This window comes from Macrotis lagotis, chromosome 6 (assembly GCF_037893015.1).
Source record: "Macrotis lagotis isolate mMagLag1 chromosome 6, bilby.v1.9.chrom.fasta, whole genome shotgun sequence".
Classification (NCBI taxonomy): domain Eukaryota; kingdom Metazoa; phylum Chordata; class Mammalia; order Peramelemorphia; family Peramelidae; genus Macrotis; species Macrotis lagotis.
The window spans coordinates 167,958,509-167,978,019 of record NC_133663.1 but is presented as its reverse complement, the minus strand read 5'-3'; the positions used below and the strand labels follow the sequence as shown (position 1 = coordinate 167,978,019).

At 34.8% G+C, this 19,511-nt stretch overlaps 1 protein-coding gene across 1 annotated transcript in view; it reads left to right on the top strand.

Moving 5' to 3' along the window:
* The first annotated feature begins 1,284 nt into the window (after positions 1-1,284).
* Positions 1,285-19,511, top strand: part of FGF14 (fibroblast growth factor 14) — a 263,009-nt gene continuing 244,782 nt past the window's right edge. The window contains exon 1 of the mRNA XM_074191981.1: positions 1,285-1,816. Coding sequence (XP_074048082.1) covers positions 1,624-1,816 — 193 coding nt within the window. The 5' untranslated portion in view covers positions 1,285-1,623. The remainder of the gene's footprint in view (positions 1,817-19,511) is intronic.

Genomic DNA, 19,511 nt, shown 5'->3' with positions numbered 1-19,511 from the left:
GCTTTCCTTTCCACAAGGGACAGATGACCTCGGGACTACGGGAGACAGAAGCACAAGTTGTGTGTTAGCTATTTGTTGTCACTGGAACACAGAGGACGCTCCCCCCCCCCCCCCCCCGCCGTCCTGCAGGAGGAGGGGGGAGATAGAACATCAATGTTTCTGTTATGCCTTCCCCAATCTTCCCTTGGGCGCTATATCATCTCCAGCTGCTGCTTTCCCAGCTGCTGCTACCTTAGTCCCCTCCTTTAACAGTTACAAGGGGAGGGGCTTATGGGTGGGGTCTTTTCATGCCTGCTGGTATCACCTTTTTCTGTCTCCTTCCCCCTTTCCCTCCTTCCACTGTACCACCATCGCAAAATGGATACGTTTGTCCTTTCTGATGGCAGGGAGCTCCCCACAAGTTAGGGTGAGCTAGGTGTGCAGGGGAAGGAGCCAAGCCCCACTGTCCCACCCCTCACCTCCATTTCCCTCTCCCTGGGATTCAGTGCTGCAGGGATTAGCCTAGGCGGGCTAAAGCACATAGCCCTCCAACCAGAACTGAGAGTTCCTGGAGACCGGAGAGACACATTATAACCAAGAAGCCCAGATAAGCTGAGGAAGCGGCTGCTGCTGGATCTATCTATTTATTGGAGACTAGAGATTTCCCACGAACAGCATCGCACCCAAATTCCTTCAACTCGTCCTCCTGTACCACCACAGTCTCCTCCTCTTCTTTCTCCTTTTCCGTAGTCTCATGGTATCCCCTGTCTCCTATATCCCCTCTTTGCTTCTTTCTTTATTTAAAGAAAGAAATGAAGGAGAAGAGGTGGGAAAATGGGAAGGTTGGAATGAAGCGCTTTGATTGCACGTCTCCAGGGAGAAGATTGCTCTCTCCAGATGCTGATTTCTAAAAGCACTTAGCAATCACCAGGCAGCAATCTTGAGCTGGTGGCAGTGGTGGCGGCAGTGGCTGCATGGGCCGGTGGGTATCGGAAGCCAGGGTGTTCTGAGGCGGTGGTGGCGGCAGCAGCGGTAGCGGCAGCAGCAACAGCGGCAATACTGGGAGTGAGAAAGCCTGGTGCCAGCTATTCTCTGTGAATGACTGATTGCCTTGGAGCCAGCCAAAGATCTTCTCTGCCAGATCAGAGTCTAGGATCAAGAGAGCTAGCTTCCAACCCCTACGGAACTCTTGGATTGGAAGAAGCACAAGAAGGAAAGAAGGGGCTCCTGTGGCACCGGAGGGAGCAGCTGAAAGCCAAGGCTGGGGGGGGGGGACCTAGTAAACGGCCCCAGGGAAGCCAGCAGCAGCAGCAGCAGAGTCCTACTCCAAGTTGCTGGAGGGGGTAGGTGGCTGTAAAGCCCCGGGGTCTGCCCCTTACCTGTGGCTCCGGGCACCTCGGTGGAACCAGGGGCTTCCTTCCTAGCCCAAAGGCTCTTCACACCGCTAAGTACAGAGGGGATATGGGTCCCAGCAGGGACTGAGCGCCCCCTCACCCAGTCTCCAACCCTCAACCCCTTAGCTCTCCTCCCTAGTGCGTGAGGAGCCTGTGTCCCATTCCTGCCCCTAGCTCCTTGAGCCCTCCTCTTCCTTCCCGTCCCCATTCTCATCCCTAACCTAGTCGGGACTAGCCCCTGAACCACACCATGGCCGCAGCCATCGCTAGTGGCCTGATCCGGCAGAAGCGGCAGGCACGGGAGCAGCACTGGGACAGGCCCTCGGCCAGCAGGAGGCGGAACAGCCCCAGCAAGAATCGGGGGCTGTGTAACGGGAACCTGGTGGATATCTTCTCCAAAGTGCGCATCTTTGGCCTCAAGAAGAGAAGGTTGCGGCGCCAAGGTCTGTAGGTGTTGTGCTTTCCCACTGACTGCATCGATTCCCTCCTCCCTTCCTTTGTCCCGTCCCATTTTGGTCTCCTGCAATGTTTCTCTCTGCTTCCCCTCTCCTCTTGTCCCTGGCTCTGGCCTCTTCCCTTCCTTTCCTTTCTCCCTCTACTAGCTTCCTCAGCGCCCTTTCCTGGGAGCTGGCAATACTGCTCTCTGGGGCAACCTGTAGCAACAGAAAACTTAACGGGACCAATAGCTTTTGACAAGTTGAGAGCGCTCCTAGCTCCTGTTCTCCCCACACTCCCACTTGTTCTTGGGTCTCTTGGGGGGGGAGGGAGTATACTTGAACATCTTTTCCTGCCTTGCTAAAAACCTGTTTCCCCAGTGGCTACAGCCTTAGATGATGTCTTCATCTTTCTAGTCTCAGGTCCTTGGGGGTAATCGGTTTTAACTAAATGAGCTCCTTTCAATTTCCTCTCCTCCTTCACTCTTTTGTCTGACTACACTCCCCGTTTTTTAGCTTTTGAGCCATGGGGCAGATGACCTGTAGCTCTATTACACTGTCGGGCAGAATTAAGGAATGGTCCTTTTTATTCTAGCAGCTGAATGTTAGAGGAAAAATGAGTGGATGCAATTATATTGTATATTAACTCCCTAGGGGATTGTTCCTTAAACCTTGAATTAGACAAGAGGTTTAATTTTTAAACAGAGGACTGTACCAGTTACTCTCAGATCTTATGATGGGGTGTGTCTGTATGTGTCTCTGTGGTGTGTGTGTGTGTGTGTGTGTGTGCGTGTGTGTGTGCTTAAGTGAAAATCCAATTTATGATTTGGAGAAGCCGAATGACCTAAGGTTTGCTTTTATGTTTGATTAAAAAAAAAAGAAGTTGAATTTTACTAGACAAAATAGTTACTGAATGGTAGAGAGTATAATAAACTTAATGATTTTTAAAGAAACAGGGTACTTGTTCTATGGAGCAGTTTCTATATTTACAGCATTTTCTTAAGCAACTTCCTCCTGAGAATGATCAGGTTGTGTCCAGTTCTTTTGCTTGATTCTACACCCGGTTGCTAAGAGCAGTTGCCTTTGAGAACATGAAGAGTATTCTGTGTGTGTGTGAGAGAGATTTGTTTGGTTTTTCATCCTTATTAAAATAACAAAGTAGGTTTAGAAGGAAGGAGAAAACATATACTGACGTTGATAGGTGTGTCTGGGTGACTGCATTGGTTATCTTAATGCACAGGTGTATTTATTTTTAATGCTTTGTAGATCTTAATATGAAGTGAATGCATTCTATGACTAGATTCTTACATGGACACATAAAAGTATAAACATATATGTATATAATTATGTACATTTTTACATCACATTTATACCTCCTTATTGCAAAAAAGACCAGAACTTATTAACAAAAGGACCAAAATCAAAAACGAAAAAAAAAGAGAATTTCTAAATAGCTCCTTCAAGGTAGTAAGGTACTGCTAGAATGAAGAATGGGAATTCCATAGTATTAAAGTTAATAGGTTTGAACCCCAGTCAATTAGGTTTGAAGATGTGTTAGTTTGGAGATTTTAAATAAGTTGAGATTAAGTGTGGAGTGATATAATACAGAAATTTTCTGAATAAAGGATGAACTTTTCAGCTTGGTTCATGAAGATATTTTCAAACTAGTTTGGAAAGGACTAAAACATATTATCTGAATTTTTGATATTTTCTTTGGAGTATATTACTTGACATTCCCAAGATCTAAGGCTGACTAAATTGCCTTCTGTATTCATTTTAAGCAATGTTGCTTTGTGGGGTGTTGTATTTTTATGGTGTTATTTATTTCCTATATGCCAAAATGTCATTTGTACTTCATCACTGTTGCTAAGGCTTATTTTGTAAAGAGTAATTTTTTTGTTTTAGAAAATAAATTTTCCCAAGTAGAAGCTTAAATTTGATATCTATTTAAAGCAGAGAAATAACCCTCTGCTAAGAAAAATTCATTTTAATATAACCATGACAGCCATTTATTGTGTAGAGAATTTTTAAAGCACAGTATTATGAATTGAGACACAAAATGTATTTGTATGTTATTTATAAACAATGACTTACTCTGGAATCCTAAGATAAGTGTATATTTTTTATACATGGAAAAACAACAATAGAAAACTTTTAACATCTTTTGAAGTAGCCTATACTTCAATTTTGGGTTCTGGTGAGTCTTTTATCAATTTTGCATAAAAATATTTACATATCCTAGTGTTCTATATAAATATATGAAAGCATCATCAAAGCATAAAATCATGGAATGTTATTGTTCAAAAAATTTTAAGAGTTATTTAGTCCAACCCATGACTTTCCAGCTACCCCAACAAGTGATCCTGTTGCCTGTGCTTAAAGGCCTTCAGAGATGTGGAACTCACTACCCAAGAAGCTACTATTCTACTTTTAAACACTTCTTGCTCTTAGAAAAATTTTCTAATCATTATTACTACTTATTGTCAGATAAAAAAGATAATGTTCCTTCATTTCAATTCCTACTTAAGAAACAATTTCTTCTAATACTTACATTATCAGTGCATCTCTAGCAAATTTAATTAGCTCCTATTTTATGGGTATATGCTATTCTAAGACCATTAAATATATTGAATACATGTGTGTATGTATTTGTGTATTTGTTCTCTTTCCATAAACTGGTCTTTACACAGTTGTTAGCAAGGTCTATTTCTTTATGAAAATATGTGTGAATCTACATACATTTATACTTTCTCTCTTATACACGCAAATCTCTCTCTACACATATATGCATATATATAGATAGATAGATAGAAATTATCTTATAAGAGAAATAATTCTAAGTTGTGTAGTCTAAGAATGAGATAATATATTTATTTTGTTATCTGTCTGCATAATTACATAAAATATACCTTCTTATAGTCTTTCCAAGACTGTACTTCATAGCAACCCTTTGAGACAAGCAGTCCAAATTTCATTATTCCTCCTTCCTAGATAAAGGAAATAAAATTAAGTGTTTAAGGTTCTACTTATACATTTCTACGTGAAAGAAAATAGATTCATATCTAGGTTGTTTTCATACCCTGTTTCCTATGAGAGCTATTGGTCTTAAAGGAAAGATGACTTCCATGACTGTGGAAAGCAGCCCAGTACAGGGGAAAGAATTCTTGACTTAGAATAAAAAGGCCTGGTTTCAATATTGAATTCTGTCCCTTATTATCTATGTTACCTTGGGCAAATGACTTAACATGGACCTCAGAATTTTTATCAGTAATATGAGGATGTTCTATGATTCTATGATCCATCAAATTTAAGTAGTCAAATAGTCATGGTGAGTTGCTCAGCTATGATGTGTGTGTGTGTGTGTGTGTGTGTTTTGTTTCTTTTGAGTCCAAGAACAGGTATTAATAATACACCTTTTTGAGTTGGAATATAGACTTTGAATATGAAAAGATCATAGGCCTACATAGTGATGGGAACTAATGAGAGTAATTGAATTAACAAACTAGTTAACTGACCTCAAACTATTTTAAAATAGTATTGTTGCATCATTAGTCTACTTTTCAGATAATTGTTTCAACTTTGCTAATCATTCATTAAGCATGTATTCTATCATTTGCCCTATCTTTTGCAAATAATTTCATGTTTGCAAAGTTTATAGATAAAATTAATTTTTGAAAAGCATATTATTTTATATCTCAATTTGTTCTCTTTAGCATAAAGATCTTTTGCACATCTAAGAATTTACTTAGAAAATGAAACCCTATAAAAATGATAAATTGATAAAAATTTTCTCACTTGATATCTTCTAAAATGACACACATTGGACATTTAACCATAGTGTTTAGGTTTCTCTATATGATATTTAAAGCAAACAGGAGTAGAATTTCTTTTTTTAAAAGCTACCTGAGGCTGCTCCAGCTGGGATATTGATCACTAAATAAATACTCATTTGTTTTTTACATTGAATTGGCTATATAAAAACCAAATCTTTCTCTGCGTTTGTGACTGTCAAACAGCATATCATCAATCATTATGAGAAAGGAAAAGTGACAGTTGTCTTTTGCAAAGCACTTATATGAGGGAAAAAATGCCTCTCCACTCTCAAAATAAATGGGAAAAAAAAGAATAAAAACTAGAAGTAATAAAAAAAAAACAGACTGATACCATTTGGTCACATCAGAGAATTAAAAAGACCACATGTTTGTTTTAGCTCCTGTGATTAAAACAAAATTTAAAAAAATTAAAATAATAAACCCTGAAAGAATCAGCCAATTCCCCTCACCCCAACTTAGGAATGCATTTCATAGCAGTCATACTATCTCTACTGAAATGTTCATGTTTCCACTTTAACATACTTGTTGCTAGTGGGCCTGAATTGTAGACATGCAGAAATTCAACTGAATCACAGCCAGATTTATAATTTTTTTTTGTGAAATTGGAAAATCATTTGGCAAAGTGTACATAATTTCTGAATTTACAAATGAAACCATTTTAAATAAGTAAAAATTTGTGTGACACAAAGGTTGAATGACAGATTTTGAGAATGTGATGGTCAAATGATTTAATTTATATTCATAAATACAGAAGCAAATGAACTTGACATAGGAAGATGATTAACATCACAATGGTCCCATCAGACAATGTACCATGTTAGCTAGGTTCTATCATGAATAGCCAATATATAGTTGATCAAACATATGTTTACATAATATATATTTGGACTGACTGAGTCCCATTTTCACATTGGAAGAAAAAAAGGAAATGATTGATTACTTGCTGCCTAGTGAATAAAAATTTATCATAGATGTAAATTCAGTATTTCAAATTAAATATATATATATATATATATATATATATATATATATATATATATATGAATTTGACATTGAATGCCAACTTATACTTTGGGCAATTTAACACTTTTCCTAAAGAGAAGTAGGAACAATTATAGTATCAGTCTCATTTCTCAGTTCAGACTAGTGAACGAAATAATTTAATTTTTTCTACATTGTCTGAGGTCTTGCAACAATTTTTAAAAATTCATTTAGTGACCTGTACCCCATTTCTCTAGCTAATGTGAGTGACACTGACTTTCAAAGCAGAAATCTCTGCTTTAGTAGCCTTACAACTGTGTTTAATTGCCCTAAAATTGATAATTAGATTTTGATTTATTTGACAAGTAAATTTAAATATATATTTTTAAATTGAAATATTGAATTCACAATACCTAGTGACAGTTTTCTTGGTATTTTTCACAAAAAAAATTATCACAAAAACACACGTATTAAAAAAAGTACATCCTGCTGGTTACATTATGATATCCATAAAATGCCACTGTCCTGGCTCGTTTGTTGTTTTTCATTACTAGTTTAAAATTCAGGAATACACAGAGAAAATATAGCCTGAAGACATGGGTATATAGATTTAGATTTGGAAAGCACCATAGAGACTATCAATTCCAATGTTGTTCATTTGACATTTGAAGAAATTGCCACAGAAGATTTTTTGACTTGACCAGAATCACAGAGCTAGTAAGTTCTTGAGGGCAAAATTTGAACCTAGGTCTTCCTGACTCCAAGTGTAACACTCTATTCAATATTGTAAATTGCTCCTCACAAATATATTATGGTAGAATTTATAGTTAGGTAATGACAGTTCAAAGCTGATCTTTATTTTTTGAGGGTTTAAGCTAATTTAAGATTTTTGTCTTAAATTTTAAGTTTTTTGCCTTTTTGTCCAAAAAATTCTGAATGCAGCATTGTTTATGAAAAAAAACTAGGCAATTCATTATTTTTTAAACGCCTCTATCATTTTATGTGGAGGGAAGGAATTCACTTAATAAAGATTTTTTGAGAGAGTATTCATCTGTGTTTCTATGTATTTTAGTGGTATTCTCTAAACATGAAAAAATATAGAATTTGATTAGAAAATATATTATGGTTTTTTTTGTGATGTAGGCCCTTCATGGAATATTGCTGGTTAATTTATTTTTTCTTGTGCAATGAAGGATGTTTTGAGAGCTTCTGAGAATCCTTACCGGATTGTAAACTCGTTACCAGAGTTCTGTATTGCAAATACTTGTTGATTGATTGATTTTGATGCTGAGTAAGCAGATTCTTTAGAAAGAGAATACAATTAATAGAATTAGAATTTTTTAAGATGTCTTTTACTGAAGCATACTTGACCATAGTGTGATAGCTTGTGGGAAGTGATAGAGGAAATTATATTTTAATAATCTCTTTTTAAAAGTCAAGAATTCCTAAAAAAAACCCCAGAATTGCTCTAGATTAAAAAGCATTAGACACAATTTCATGCTATTTATACCCATGCAATATGCAACTTTGTCTTAGAATTAAATGGGTTAGAGGTTTGAATTATAGTCAGATTCATTTTTTAAAATGCGTTTGAGCCTTAAAATACATAGTCTAATGGGAAGGACGATGTATTAGAAGTCAAGAGATATGAATTCCAGCATTGGCTCTGCCAGAAATTAGTACTGTGACATTGGGCATGCTACTTCATCTCTCTGAGCCTTAGCTTCCTTATATGTAAAATCTGTATAGTTTCGCTATGAGATCATGTTAAAATATAAAATCACATATTATTAATTGAAAATTGAAACATCATGATGGAGATGAAAAAATGAAGCCAACTATTAAACTAAAGTAAATACTAACTGTGGAAGAGTAATAATTAAAATTCAGAAATTTCCAGATAACTGTACAATTTACTGCTGTTATTTTTAAAATAATATAGGAGTTCAGTTTTATGAAATCCTATTGAATACCATAGAATAATCAAATTTCAATTATCTCTGAAGTGCATGATCGCCTTCCCAGAATATGAAACTAGAATGTTTTAAATATGTATTTCTTACCACAGGCATCATTCTGAAACCAGTTCTATATGGTTTGGGGGATTGTAAAAAGTTTTCCAAGATCTATTTCTTTATTACATCATGGTGAAATCTAAAATTGGCCAACATCAAATTTGGTCAAGGAATCTGAATATTAATCAGAATGTCTAGCTAAAGTCCAGAATTACAGAAAGAGAAGTTTGTTTTCATTAATTAGTCAACTTTTTTCATTTTAATCTAGTATCATATCATTCAACATTAGCAGTCTATAGATGAAACTTTACCAAATCCTCAGTTTATAATCATAACAATAACTACCTTATAGACTTTTGGCTATGTAGCCACCAATCTGCATATGCATCGAAGCTTATGATTCTCCCTGTAAAACTTATGAAATAATTTCTTTGAGGTATTTCCACATAGCTGAGACAAATAGACCAGGGTTTACTCTCAAAAGTAATTGATTCAATCATTTTAATTTCCCTTTTTTTGAGAAATAGTTATATTCTTCTTCATCTTTTTTTATTCTGGGACATATCAATATACCTAATTCATTTAGATTTTTAAAAATTTTTCTTCCTTAGTATGACAGTGAAGTTGAGGATTTTCTTTTGTCAAAATAAGCTACAAAGAAAAATGGTATTAGTGTCATCTTTAAGAACTAGTCATGTGTGAGTGTTTAGATAAATAATATATTGGCAGAAAATTTTGCATTCTATGATATATTTTCTTTTTTAAAAATAACATGGGTACAATTAATAGCAACATGCGTCTAATGAATTATTTACACAAAAAAAATGCAGGTCATTAGCTTTTCATAGTCGGAATACTCTGTGGGTTTCTCAAGCTCTACTAATCAGTTATGCATTGCCAGCATGTGACAGTGTTCTCCCAAGTTCTAAGACTCAGATATTTGAAAATTAGATTTATTATTTGGAAACCCTATGTCCTCCCTATCTACTTTATTTTAGCCTAAGTAACTGTATTAAACTATTAATTTTCACAAGTTTAATCATTTGCCCCTTTAAAAAAGCATAATGATTGAGAAATCCTTTTATTTTAAAACCTGGTTATTATAAGTTATTGAGTAAGCATGTTTATCCTATGCAGAGGTAGACCCAGTTGATTAATGTGACCAGTCTGCATTAAACAGTGAAGTGGAAACTACATGTAACTTTTGGAATGAAAGCATTTTAGGCAAGTAAAATCATAAGAATTTGTGTCAGGCAAAATTAAAATTTCATATATTTCTTCAGAAGGAATTGTTCAGAGGGTTGAAGGAGGTTGTTTGGTATAGTTCATTATTTCTATACGCAGAGTTAATTTCCAACATGCATCTTTTCTATTGTTAAGTTCCAAGATTTTTGAATGAAAATTAAATTTAATATTCTATTGCTATCTTTTTGGTGTTCCATAAATATTAATAGTCACAAACACAGCATATGATTGTGATCATTTAAAATTAAATGTGCTGTTTTTCAAATACTACTTTTTCCCCTTTTCTTCATTACTAAGGGTGTATGGTATTAGACTTGATGAGATTTTGGTATTTGCATAAGAATAAGTTAAGAATCAAATAAGACTAAGTAATATTGGTTTCTCTTGTTGAAATATTGTTGATATATTACTTTTTCCTCTGTTCTTTTTATTACATTGTTTCCAGTTAACCCCCAATGAAGACAGTTTCTGATTTTGGTTAGCTTTTTTATATTCCTGAAATAAATAAATTTTCTTTCATTAGAGTTTAAAAGTTCTTACTTTTAAGGATCTGTGTGGCTCATTGCTCAATTTATTTTCATTCTATCTCACATATAGTTTTTTTTTCTTCTTGAACTTTTCTAAACAGTTCCTTCATCTCCTTGGGTGTTTTAAAACCCTTCAAATATTTGTTCACGGTTATTATATCCTCCTTACCATTTAGCTAAGTTACAATGTTTAATTTGATTAATCTTTCCACATAAGTAAATGTCACCAGCCCCTTAATCATTTCTGTGACTTAGATTGTTCAGTAATTACCTCATCTTTGAACCAGAAAGCTGGATGAATACTGTTTTTGAAACAAGAACTTCATGCTGAGGGAAATGCTCTTTTGAGGACAAATCCGAAGACAAAATTTGAAGATTTTCCTTTCTCTTTGCATGTGACCGGAGCACTTGTTAACTTAAAGAGACCTATAGCAGTAGTGGAGTTGGATCAATTTGAGGCAATGATGCTAAAACGAACATTGAATTCATAGTTAAGGAAAAACCTGGCATCGTATGCTGGACCTGACTATTCCAAACCAGAACTAAGACAGGGTTTTACTGGAGTTTTGTCACTGTGCATCACACTTAGAGGGCATTTATAACACATTTTTCAGCTTCAAAGAAACAGTAACTTAGAAGTCACTTAGCAAGAATAATTAGTTTAAAAAGGAAACTACCAGATATATTGGGATAGGCTCTTTCCTATTCTGTACTAACTCTCTCCTGTTCTGCCCACTTCACTAAAACCTCAGAGCAGTTTCTGTGGCTCTCTTCCCTTTAATATTTCCCACAAATGAGAACATACTTCTATCACTTGTCTGTCTTTCCCTAGATAGAAAAATTCTTAGTTATACCTCTGTCATTTGTGCTTTTGTTTCCTCTTCTATAAAAAATGGAGACATTAATAATCTGGAGTATGTAATTCAAAGACTGAAGAACAAGAGATATAATAACAATACCTAACATTTAAATAGTCCCCCGAGGTTTGAAATCCTCAGAATAATCCTAGAAAGTTTGTGCTATTATTTTCTCCATTTCACTGCTGAGGAAACTGAAGCAGACAGAGGTTAGAATACTTGCTTAGGATCACACAGTTAATAAGAGATTGAATTTGAACTCGCTGATTCTGGATCCCATTCTACACCCACTGTGTACCATCTAACTGCCAATAATCATTTTGTAAACTTTTCAGCCCTATATACGTTTTTGCCAAGTTTATTTTTATTATAGCTGCCAGAAGAATGGAATGTCAAGTAGATGTAAGATACTTGCAAATCTAAAAGTTAAATTTTGCATTTGTACAATATTAACTCAGCCTAGAAATTAAGGTTGATTTCCAGAATCAGAGTCATTTTCATCATCCAACTGGAGCTAATTCTAGAAAGATCTTTAATGTGGCAAGAGGTGAATTACCTCCAGCTCTGTGTACCTTGTTTTCCAAGGACTTCTGACTGGGAAGATTGTGAATAGCAGCTATTGCTCCTGTGACCACTGTTGCTTCTGGCTTTAAGAACAGCCCCGGCCTTACTTCCAAATATTCCTATCTGCCAGAAACTAAAGTCATTCAGTCTCAATCTCAGTCTGTCTGTCTGTCTGTCTCTCTATGCATTTCTCCCCCTCCTCTCTCTTCCTCTACATCTCTTCTCCCATTCTCTCTTTAGGTCTCTCTTAATTCTCTCAATGTGTGTGTCTTTGCCTTTATCTCTTTCTCTTTTTCTGTTACTCTCTTTTCTTCTCTCCTTTATCCCTTCCCTCCATCTCATCCTCTCTTTCTCTCTCATTTTGTCTAATGAAAAAAATAAAGGTTACTAAAATTGCTGAAGTTTTGAATACATAGTGTTAATGAGCAAAGGTCCACTGTATCTCTCCTGCTGAATTGACATAGTTTTCAATATTAGAAATGTCCCTTGTGTCTCAACATTCTCCTTAATAGTATAGTTATTTTTCTTCCAGATAGTTTGCTGTTGTTTATTCATGTGAGACAAAAACCATTTCACAATATTGTCTCCTTTGCAATTTTTACATCAACAAATCAAGCTAAAGTTAATATTACTTCCATTATTTGTGTCTTTTCTTGCTTCTATAGATGTAAGGATGCATGAATTCAGCATAATTTCCCCTGGCTACATTAGTTTTAATGGTATGAGTTTCTGTCCATTCATTTTAAAGTAAAAAGGAAATATCTCACTTTGGAGCATTATTTCTTTTCAGCAATTTCCCCAAGTGAAAAAATCTTCACTTTATTCTATAATCCAACTTATGCCCTCCATCCTACTTACATGTCAGTTATTTTACTACCTGAGGAAGTACCTTTAATCTTTAAAAGAAAGTCCATGAGGAACACTTTTCTACATCGCTGTCATCATTATCGTCATCACTATTATTTACATATCCCCTATTGTTGATCTTCATTTATCTTCAGCTGTGTGCTAAGCCAAAGAAACAGCTCACATCCTTCACCACTGGCCTTACAACACAAAAAATTTACTTCATTCTTAATTCCTCAAGAACAAGGGTATATGTTTTGATTCAATCTTCTTGTTTCTCAAATGCTTTTCTCTCCTCCTTGCCTTTATTTTATTTTCATTTGAAAACTCATTTCTCCATATCCCCTGACTGAAAGTGCAGCAATCACTAATGGGTCAATAACGGTAATCTCTGATGACTACACATTAGTTAATTTTTCCAAACCAAGTTTTCTAGACAATAACAGTTGATTGAAAAATATACATTGAACCCATTAATGCTAGATTAAAATGCCTCTAGCATAGAACTGGAATGGGGGGGGGGAGAAGTCAGCAAATATTTATTATATTTGTTTAAAAAAACCCTTATTTTTGCACCAAAACTATTGTACCTATTAAGCACTTTATACATATATAATTTTAATTTAATACTTAAGAGGAAAAAAGTATTATAATGATAACATTTTCTCATAAGAATCTTGTTTACAATGTGCAGTACACCAGCGTTCCATGAAAGAAATAGTTTGGGAAATGCCAAACAAAAACTTTCATCTTGAACTATGCATCATTCTAATATCAAAAGTAGCAAAAGGAAAGCAAGAGGAAAAAGTCAGGGGCAAGCAAAAGGGATATATGGTAACCCAGACCACATATGGTAGAATGAACTGTCAAATATTGAACAATAATAGCTAGCATTTGCATAGCATCTGTATTAAATATTTAATAAATTTTATATAATTTGATCCTCAAAATATCCCTGAAAAAATTGTGTGCAATTATTATCACATTCATTTTGCAGCTGACAAAATTAAGGCTAACAGAGGTTAAGGGACTACTTCAAGGTCATACAGTTAGCAAATTTCTGGGTATATATTTGAACTCAGGTCTTCATTACTCCAGGTGCAGTGCTCTATCCATTGTGTCAATTAGTTGTGTATTAACTAGATTTTTAGCTCCTTGAAGTCAGGGATACTTCTTTGGTATCCCCTGTGAAGTATGGTACATACCTATTAATTATGTTTGGGTTAAAGTCAAACTTTTAGCAAATTAATAAATTTAAGATTTCCTATAGGGCTGCAACTATATCAAGGCTCTTAGAAGATATTGCTCCTTTGATAATTTTTACCTTCCCTAGTTTTTCTCAGGTAAGATGGGAGGAAACTGAGGCAGCCTGATCATGCGTTTGTATCTGGTGTTTCTAGAAAGTCGTGGGCATTTTCCTCCCAAGACTGATGCTTGGGACCATCTTCTTGTACCTGGTATCCTGCAGCTTTCCTGTCTCACCTGTCACTGAGCTGTCAGTCAGTTTCAGGGCAGCCAGCTACAGTATAACAATCAATTAAAACTTTAGCTGGTTTGTCCAGTGCTGACTGATAGTTCAGCTAGCCAGTGACTTTATCGGAAAAAGGGAAGGTAAGTAGTCTGTTCCTAATATTTTGTTTCCCATAAATATTTTTGAAGTTTCATCAGGACAAAATTCCTTCAGAGGATATTGATATAACAGCATTCCCTTGTTTCAACCTCTTTGTCTTTTCAGTGAACTTAGAGGATGAGAAGAGGGCTAGTTCCTACTGGCCACTCCTTAATTCCTGATCTTTCCTCCCAGAGTATCAGGTGGATCTTCACTTCCAGATGTTCTGTTGAGAATTCAAAAATATCTCATTGTCATCTCTATAATTTTCATCAATGATTCCTTTGTTTAAAAAAGTGTTTCTTGCAAAAAATATGGGCAGTTGTATATGCTCAGAAATTATGTATAATTCAATGTTCCCTAAGATTTGGAAAAGGATCAGTATTGTCACAAAAGAAAAATCTCATGGGTTCTTCATGTTTCAAATGACCTGGATCATAGATCTTTTATGCTTTTATGTTATTTTGTTTAGCTCTAAATTTCATTTGAAATGTGGGTTTTTCCCCTTAACTATTGTTAGTCTAGACATGGTATGTTATAGTAGAAAGATATTTAGATTTAAAATTGAAAGACCTGAATTCTAGTTCTATCACTGCCATTTAATATCTGTGATTTTATGCAAATTATTTAACTTTACTTTGCCTTATCTTTCTTACCTAAAGAATGGAGATTAAAATATTTGTACTATCTTGTTCACAGAATTCTTGTGAAAATAAAATGATAATAATTTAAAGCATTTTATAAATGTTGATTATTGTTGTTATTAGTAGACAATTGCCTGTTAACATCTTTCTGAACAGACTACAGTTGGGAAAAGTTTCTAAGATGGAGAGTTATAAATAATTTATGGATTTAGGATGACATGTTATTTCATCTAGTGATTCTTAACATGTTTATGACTTTGTATATGTTCCAAGCATTTCCTCACTGTTAATCCTAATGCTCAGAAATACTGGTAGAAGCAAACAAGCATGCTTTTTTTTCTTATTTCCTAGGCAAAGATTCAATAATTTGAGAAAACCATCAGAGAGGTTATATCAGCCATAGTTTATATTTTGGGAAACTCTTGATTACTTGGTTTAGGATGAAAAAATGCCCTCAAATATTTTATAAAAATAACTGAATATAAAGGGGATGCTTCTTTAACTGTCACTTAAAAAAATTTGTACTTTCTTGGGAACTACATTTATTTTCACTTTCAATGTCTAAGAAAGACTGGGGAATTTAGCAAACAGATCTAAAAAAAAGAGAAGATTATTCCTAAATTATTCTATTAATTGGACATATATACATATATTTTATATATTACTATATTAATTTTCTCATATTATCACACTGCTAAAACTAATGATAGTTATCTTATTCCTTTTGAACTGGATTTTAATATTGTTTTTAAGTGTCATTCCACCATTACTGCTACAGTCCAAATTCATTGACTGTAACATCTGGGGAACCATTGATCATTAGATGACCTATTTTGATATTAAGAATGATAGACTAGTTAGAAGAGAATAAGACAAAGGGTCCTGCTCATAGAGCTGTGTTTAATTTGGGTGGAATCTGGGGTCAGTAAAAGCCAGAATGAGACCAGATTGTACACAAGAATACCCATCCTAGCATGATATCATTATGAAACACATGAATCAGATCTAAATCTGTGATACTATGATCCCAAAGAGATTAGGGTCATTCTAACAGTAATTCAAGAACATTTAGTCTCTGGCCTAGGGCAAACTAGAGAATCTGTTTGTGTCCTGTAGCTATGGTTGGCTTTGAATAAACAGCCACAAAAGCCAAAATTGAACTTAATGTCTCACACATAATAACGATACTAATATTAATAAAATGATTATTATTCAACTTAAATTGTATCCAAATTGGGGCGGCTAGGTGGCGTAGTGGATAAAGCACCAGCCTTGGAGTCAGGAGTACCTGGGTTCAAATCCGGTCTCAGACACTTAATAATTACCTAGCTGTGTGGCCTTGGGCAAGCCACTTAACCCCATTTGCCTTGCCAAAAACCTAAAAAAAATTGTATCCAAATTGAAGCTTGGTCAGTCTCTGTAGTGTTGACTAATTTATACACTGACTCCTGATCTTTTGTGATTCATATGTGAACTCCAGGATCTGGGTCAAAATTAATTTAGTGCTCAGGACTGAAAAAGGATAGATGAAGCTAGTCAATAATTGGTACTTTGCCTCTATATTGAGGTATCATGCAGAGTAGGAGGCTATGTTTGTCTTGAAAAAAAGAACACTTAGTGGAAAATAGAGTAAGGCAAAAAAGGGTTCAATACAAGGAAAATCTTGGAAACAGATGTATTCAGATAGAAAATGGGCTACTTGGATAGGTAGAAGTCTTTTTTTTGTCATTAGAAGTCTTCAACAAGGCAACTTAATTGTGGGCATTGTAGATGTTTGTTGAAAATGCAAATATAAGTCACTGTCAGCTCTGTTCTTAATTAATGTTTTCTTTGTCAAATAATATTCCTTCCTAAAAAATGTGATCAATTATGTTTATGTAGAAATTCTATTTACTTTGATGTTTGAAAAAAATGCCAGTTGTAAAAAAGGAGCAATTAGGTGGTGCAGTGAATAGATTACTGGGCCTGGAGTAAAAAATAAAACCCTGAGTTCAAATTCAGTTTCAGACAATTACTAAATGTATAGGCCTTGTCAAGTCATTTAACCTTTTTGCCTCAGTTTTTTCATTTGTCAAGTAAACTAGAGAAGGGAATGACATCCACTCTAGTAACTTTGCCAAGAAAATCACAAAGAATGTTCTCAAGGAGTCAGACATGACTGAAACTAATAAGGAACAAAAAACACAAAGTTATAAGGAAGACTTAGATAAAATTTGAATTTGATGACCGGAAAACTGAGAATCTGTAAATTTCTACTATGCAATTTCATTTTTTGTATATGTGTGAGAGAGAGAGACACACACACACACGGGGGGGGGGTAATGAATTAATGCTTTCATATTGTGATGGATGTTCTCTCTTCTCCCACTCTCCTTCCCCATTTTTTGTTAGAAAAGGAATAGACTGTCATTGCTTCTTGATATCTGTCTAAAAGAATATTAGCATCTTCTTTCCAGGTTTTTTTTTTGTTGCCTTTCTCCTGGCACAGCTGTTTAATTTTCATTTTAAATTTATCTGTTTATGCATTGTTATGTCCCTGCTCCACAGGAGAATATGAGCCTTGAAGGCAAGAAATGTTTTTTTTTCTTTTTGGGGATGTGTGGGGGGATCTCTGTTTGGATTGTGTCTCCAGATCCATTTATTATATGTAGTATAGTACATCACAGGTACTTATTAAAATGCTTATTAGATTGAATTAGAATGAATGAATTGGTACTGTGACAACTTGAAATACCAGAGTAGTTTTGAATATGATTTGTATTATTCTTGATGTGTGAGGAGAGAGAAGTGATGGATGAGCAGAAATATATTATACGAAATCCTTTGAAAGACAAAAAGGCAATTTTGAATCATCAACATGTTATAAGAAAATACACCATGGGATCAATAATATTTAACATTTATTCACTGTAAAGTGTTTCAGAGAAAAATAGAATAAAAATGTGAGCATTATTGAAAGATCTGAAAACAAAATTAGAAAAATAAGTAGAACATACTTTTATAACCAAAGTGATAAATTTACATTTTTTCATAATGGATCACACTTCGCCATGAAGGAAAACCTTTTCAATGTAATCTCACATCTTTTAATTCTTTTTTCTATCATAATAACTGTGCCATATAATTATAGCAGATATTGATATTCTTATTTTATAGATAAGGAAATTAGGGATTAAAGAGTTTAATTAAATTGAACAAAATCATACAATCAATAAAAAAAGTGAAAAGACTTGAACTCCGGTATCCTGAGTCCAAATTCAGGATTCTTTTCATTATAACACCTGATTCTATTATAGGATACTGTTGCTACTTGATCATGAGCAGTTAAAGTGACAGGGTGGATAGAATGTTGACCTGGAATCCAGAAGATCTAGCTTCTAATCTAGCCTCAATAATTTTCTAGCTGTGTGACAGTAGGTAAATCACTTTCCCTCTGTCTGCCTCAGTTTTCTCATTTACAAAATGAGAATAATAATAACATGTAATGTGTGTGCTATATAAATGCTAGTCCTCCTAGTTCTAATCATCATCATCATCATTGATATAAATTATTGCTGATAATAGTATATCACAATGTAGAGTTACCTGGGTATTTGTTATGGAAAGCTCTCAGCTTCTGAACTAATTCTCATATGCTTAAGCATTTCTTTCACTTTTCTGCCTTCTGCTTGATTACTATAGACAACAATATCAAACACCACATGTTGCTCCTTTTGGTTCATTATGGAGAGCTTGGTTGTATTATCAGCGAAATGACATATACATATCACACAGTGGGTTTTAAATTCTTGAATTTTCTTCTCACCTCCCCATTATCTGTTTGGCCACTGATGACTCCAGGCTGTCGGATCCACTCAATTTTGCTTTGGAACCATTGACTTGCTGGCTGTGTAATCCAACCCTAGGATAGACTGTGTGAATACTCGTATTATCTAGGCAGTTCCAGACCCCAAACTATGTTTCACATCCTATTCAACCATCCATTCTTGCTTACTCTTTGCCATTTGTTCTGCTACCCTTCATAGCTATCTTTCCTCCTATTCCCTTCCTTTTTCTATTTGCCCAGTGGAATGTAATCAAATCAATCTTGCCATAGAACATGTAAAGAGGAGGTCAATTGACATCTTAATGGCTTGTCAAGATTTTGATGACTTTTCTAATCAAAATATAATGTCATGGCTTCCTCTCCTATAAATAAATAGATAGACTTCTCCAACTAAAATATAAGATTCTTGAGGTCAAGGATCCCCTTCTTTTGTATTTCTGTCCTCAGAAATTAGTACTCAATTAAGTGAGAATCACTAAACTCATTCAATGACTCATTTATGATGTTTTTATTTTGTGTCAGCTTTTAATTGACTTTGGAGCATTTCATATATTTGAAATGTTTTTTGAAATGTGTTCTAGAAAGCACATCTATCCTGAATAGCATATAAATGCAACCTACCATTTTCCTGATTATAACTCACCTTCAAAGAATGGACAGATTGAGGGAAAAAGGGAGGGGAAAATTAGGGGGAAAAATTAAACATGATAGAATCATATATTGATGTTGATGAATTTAACTTGAGTTTGGAAAGGAC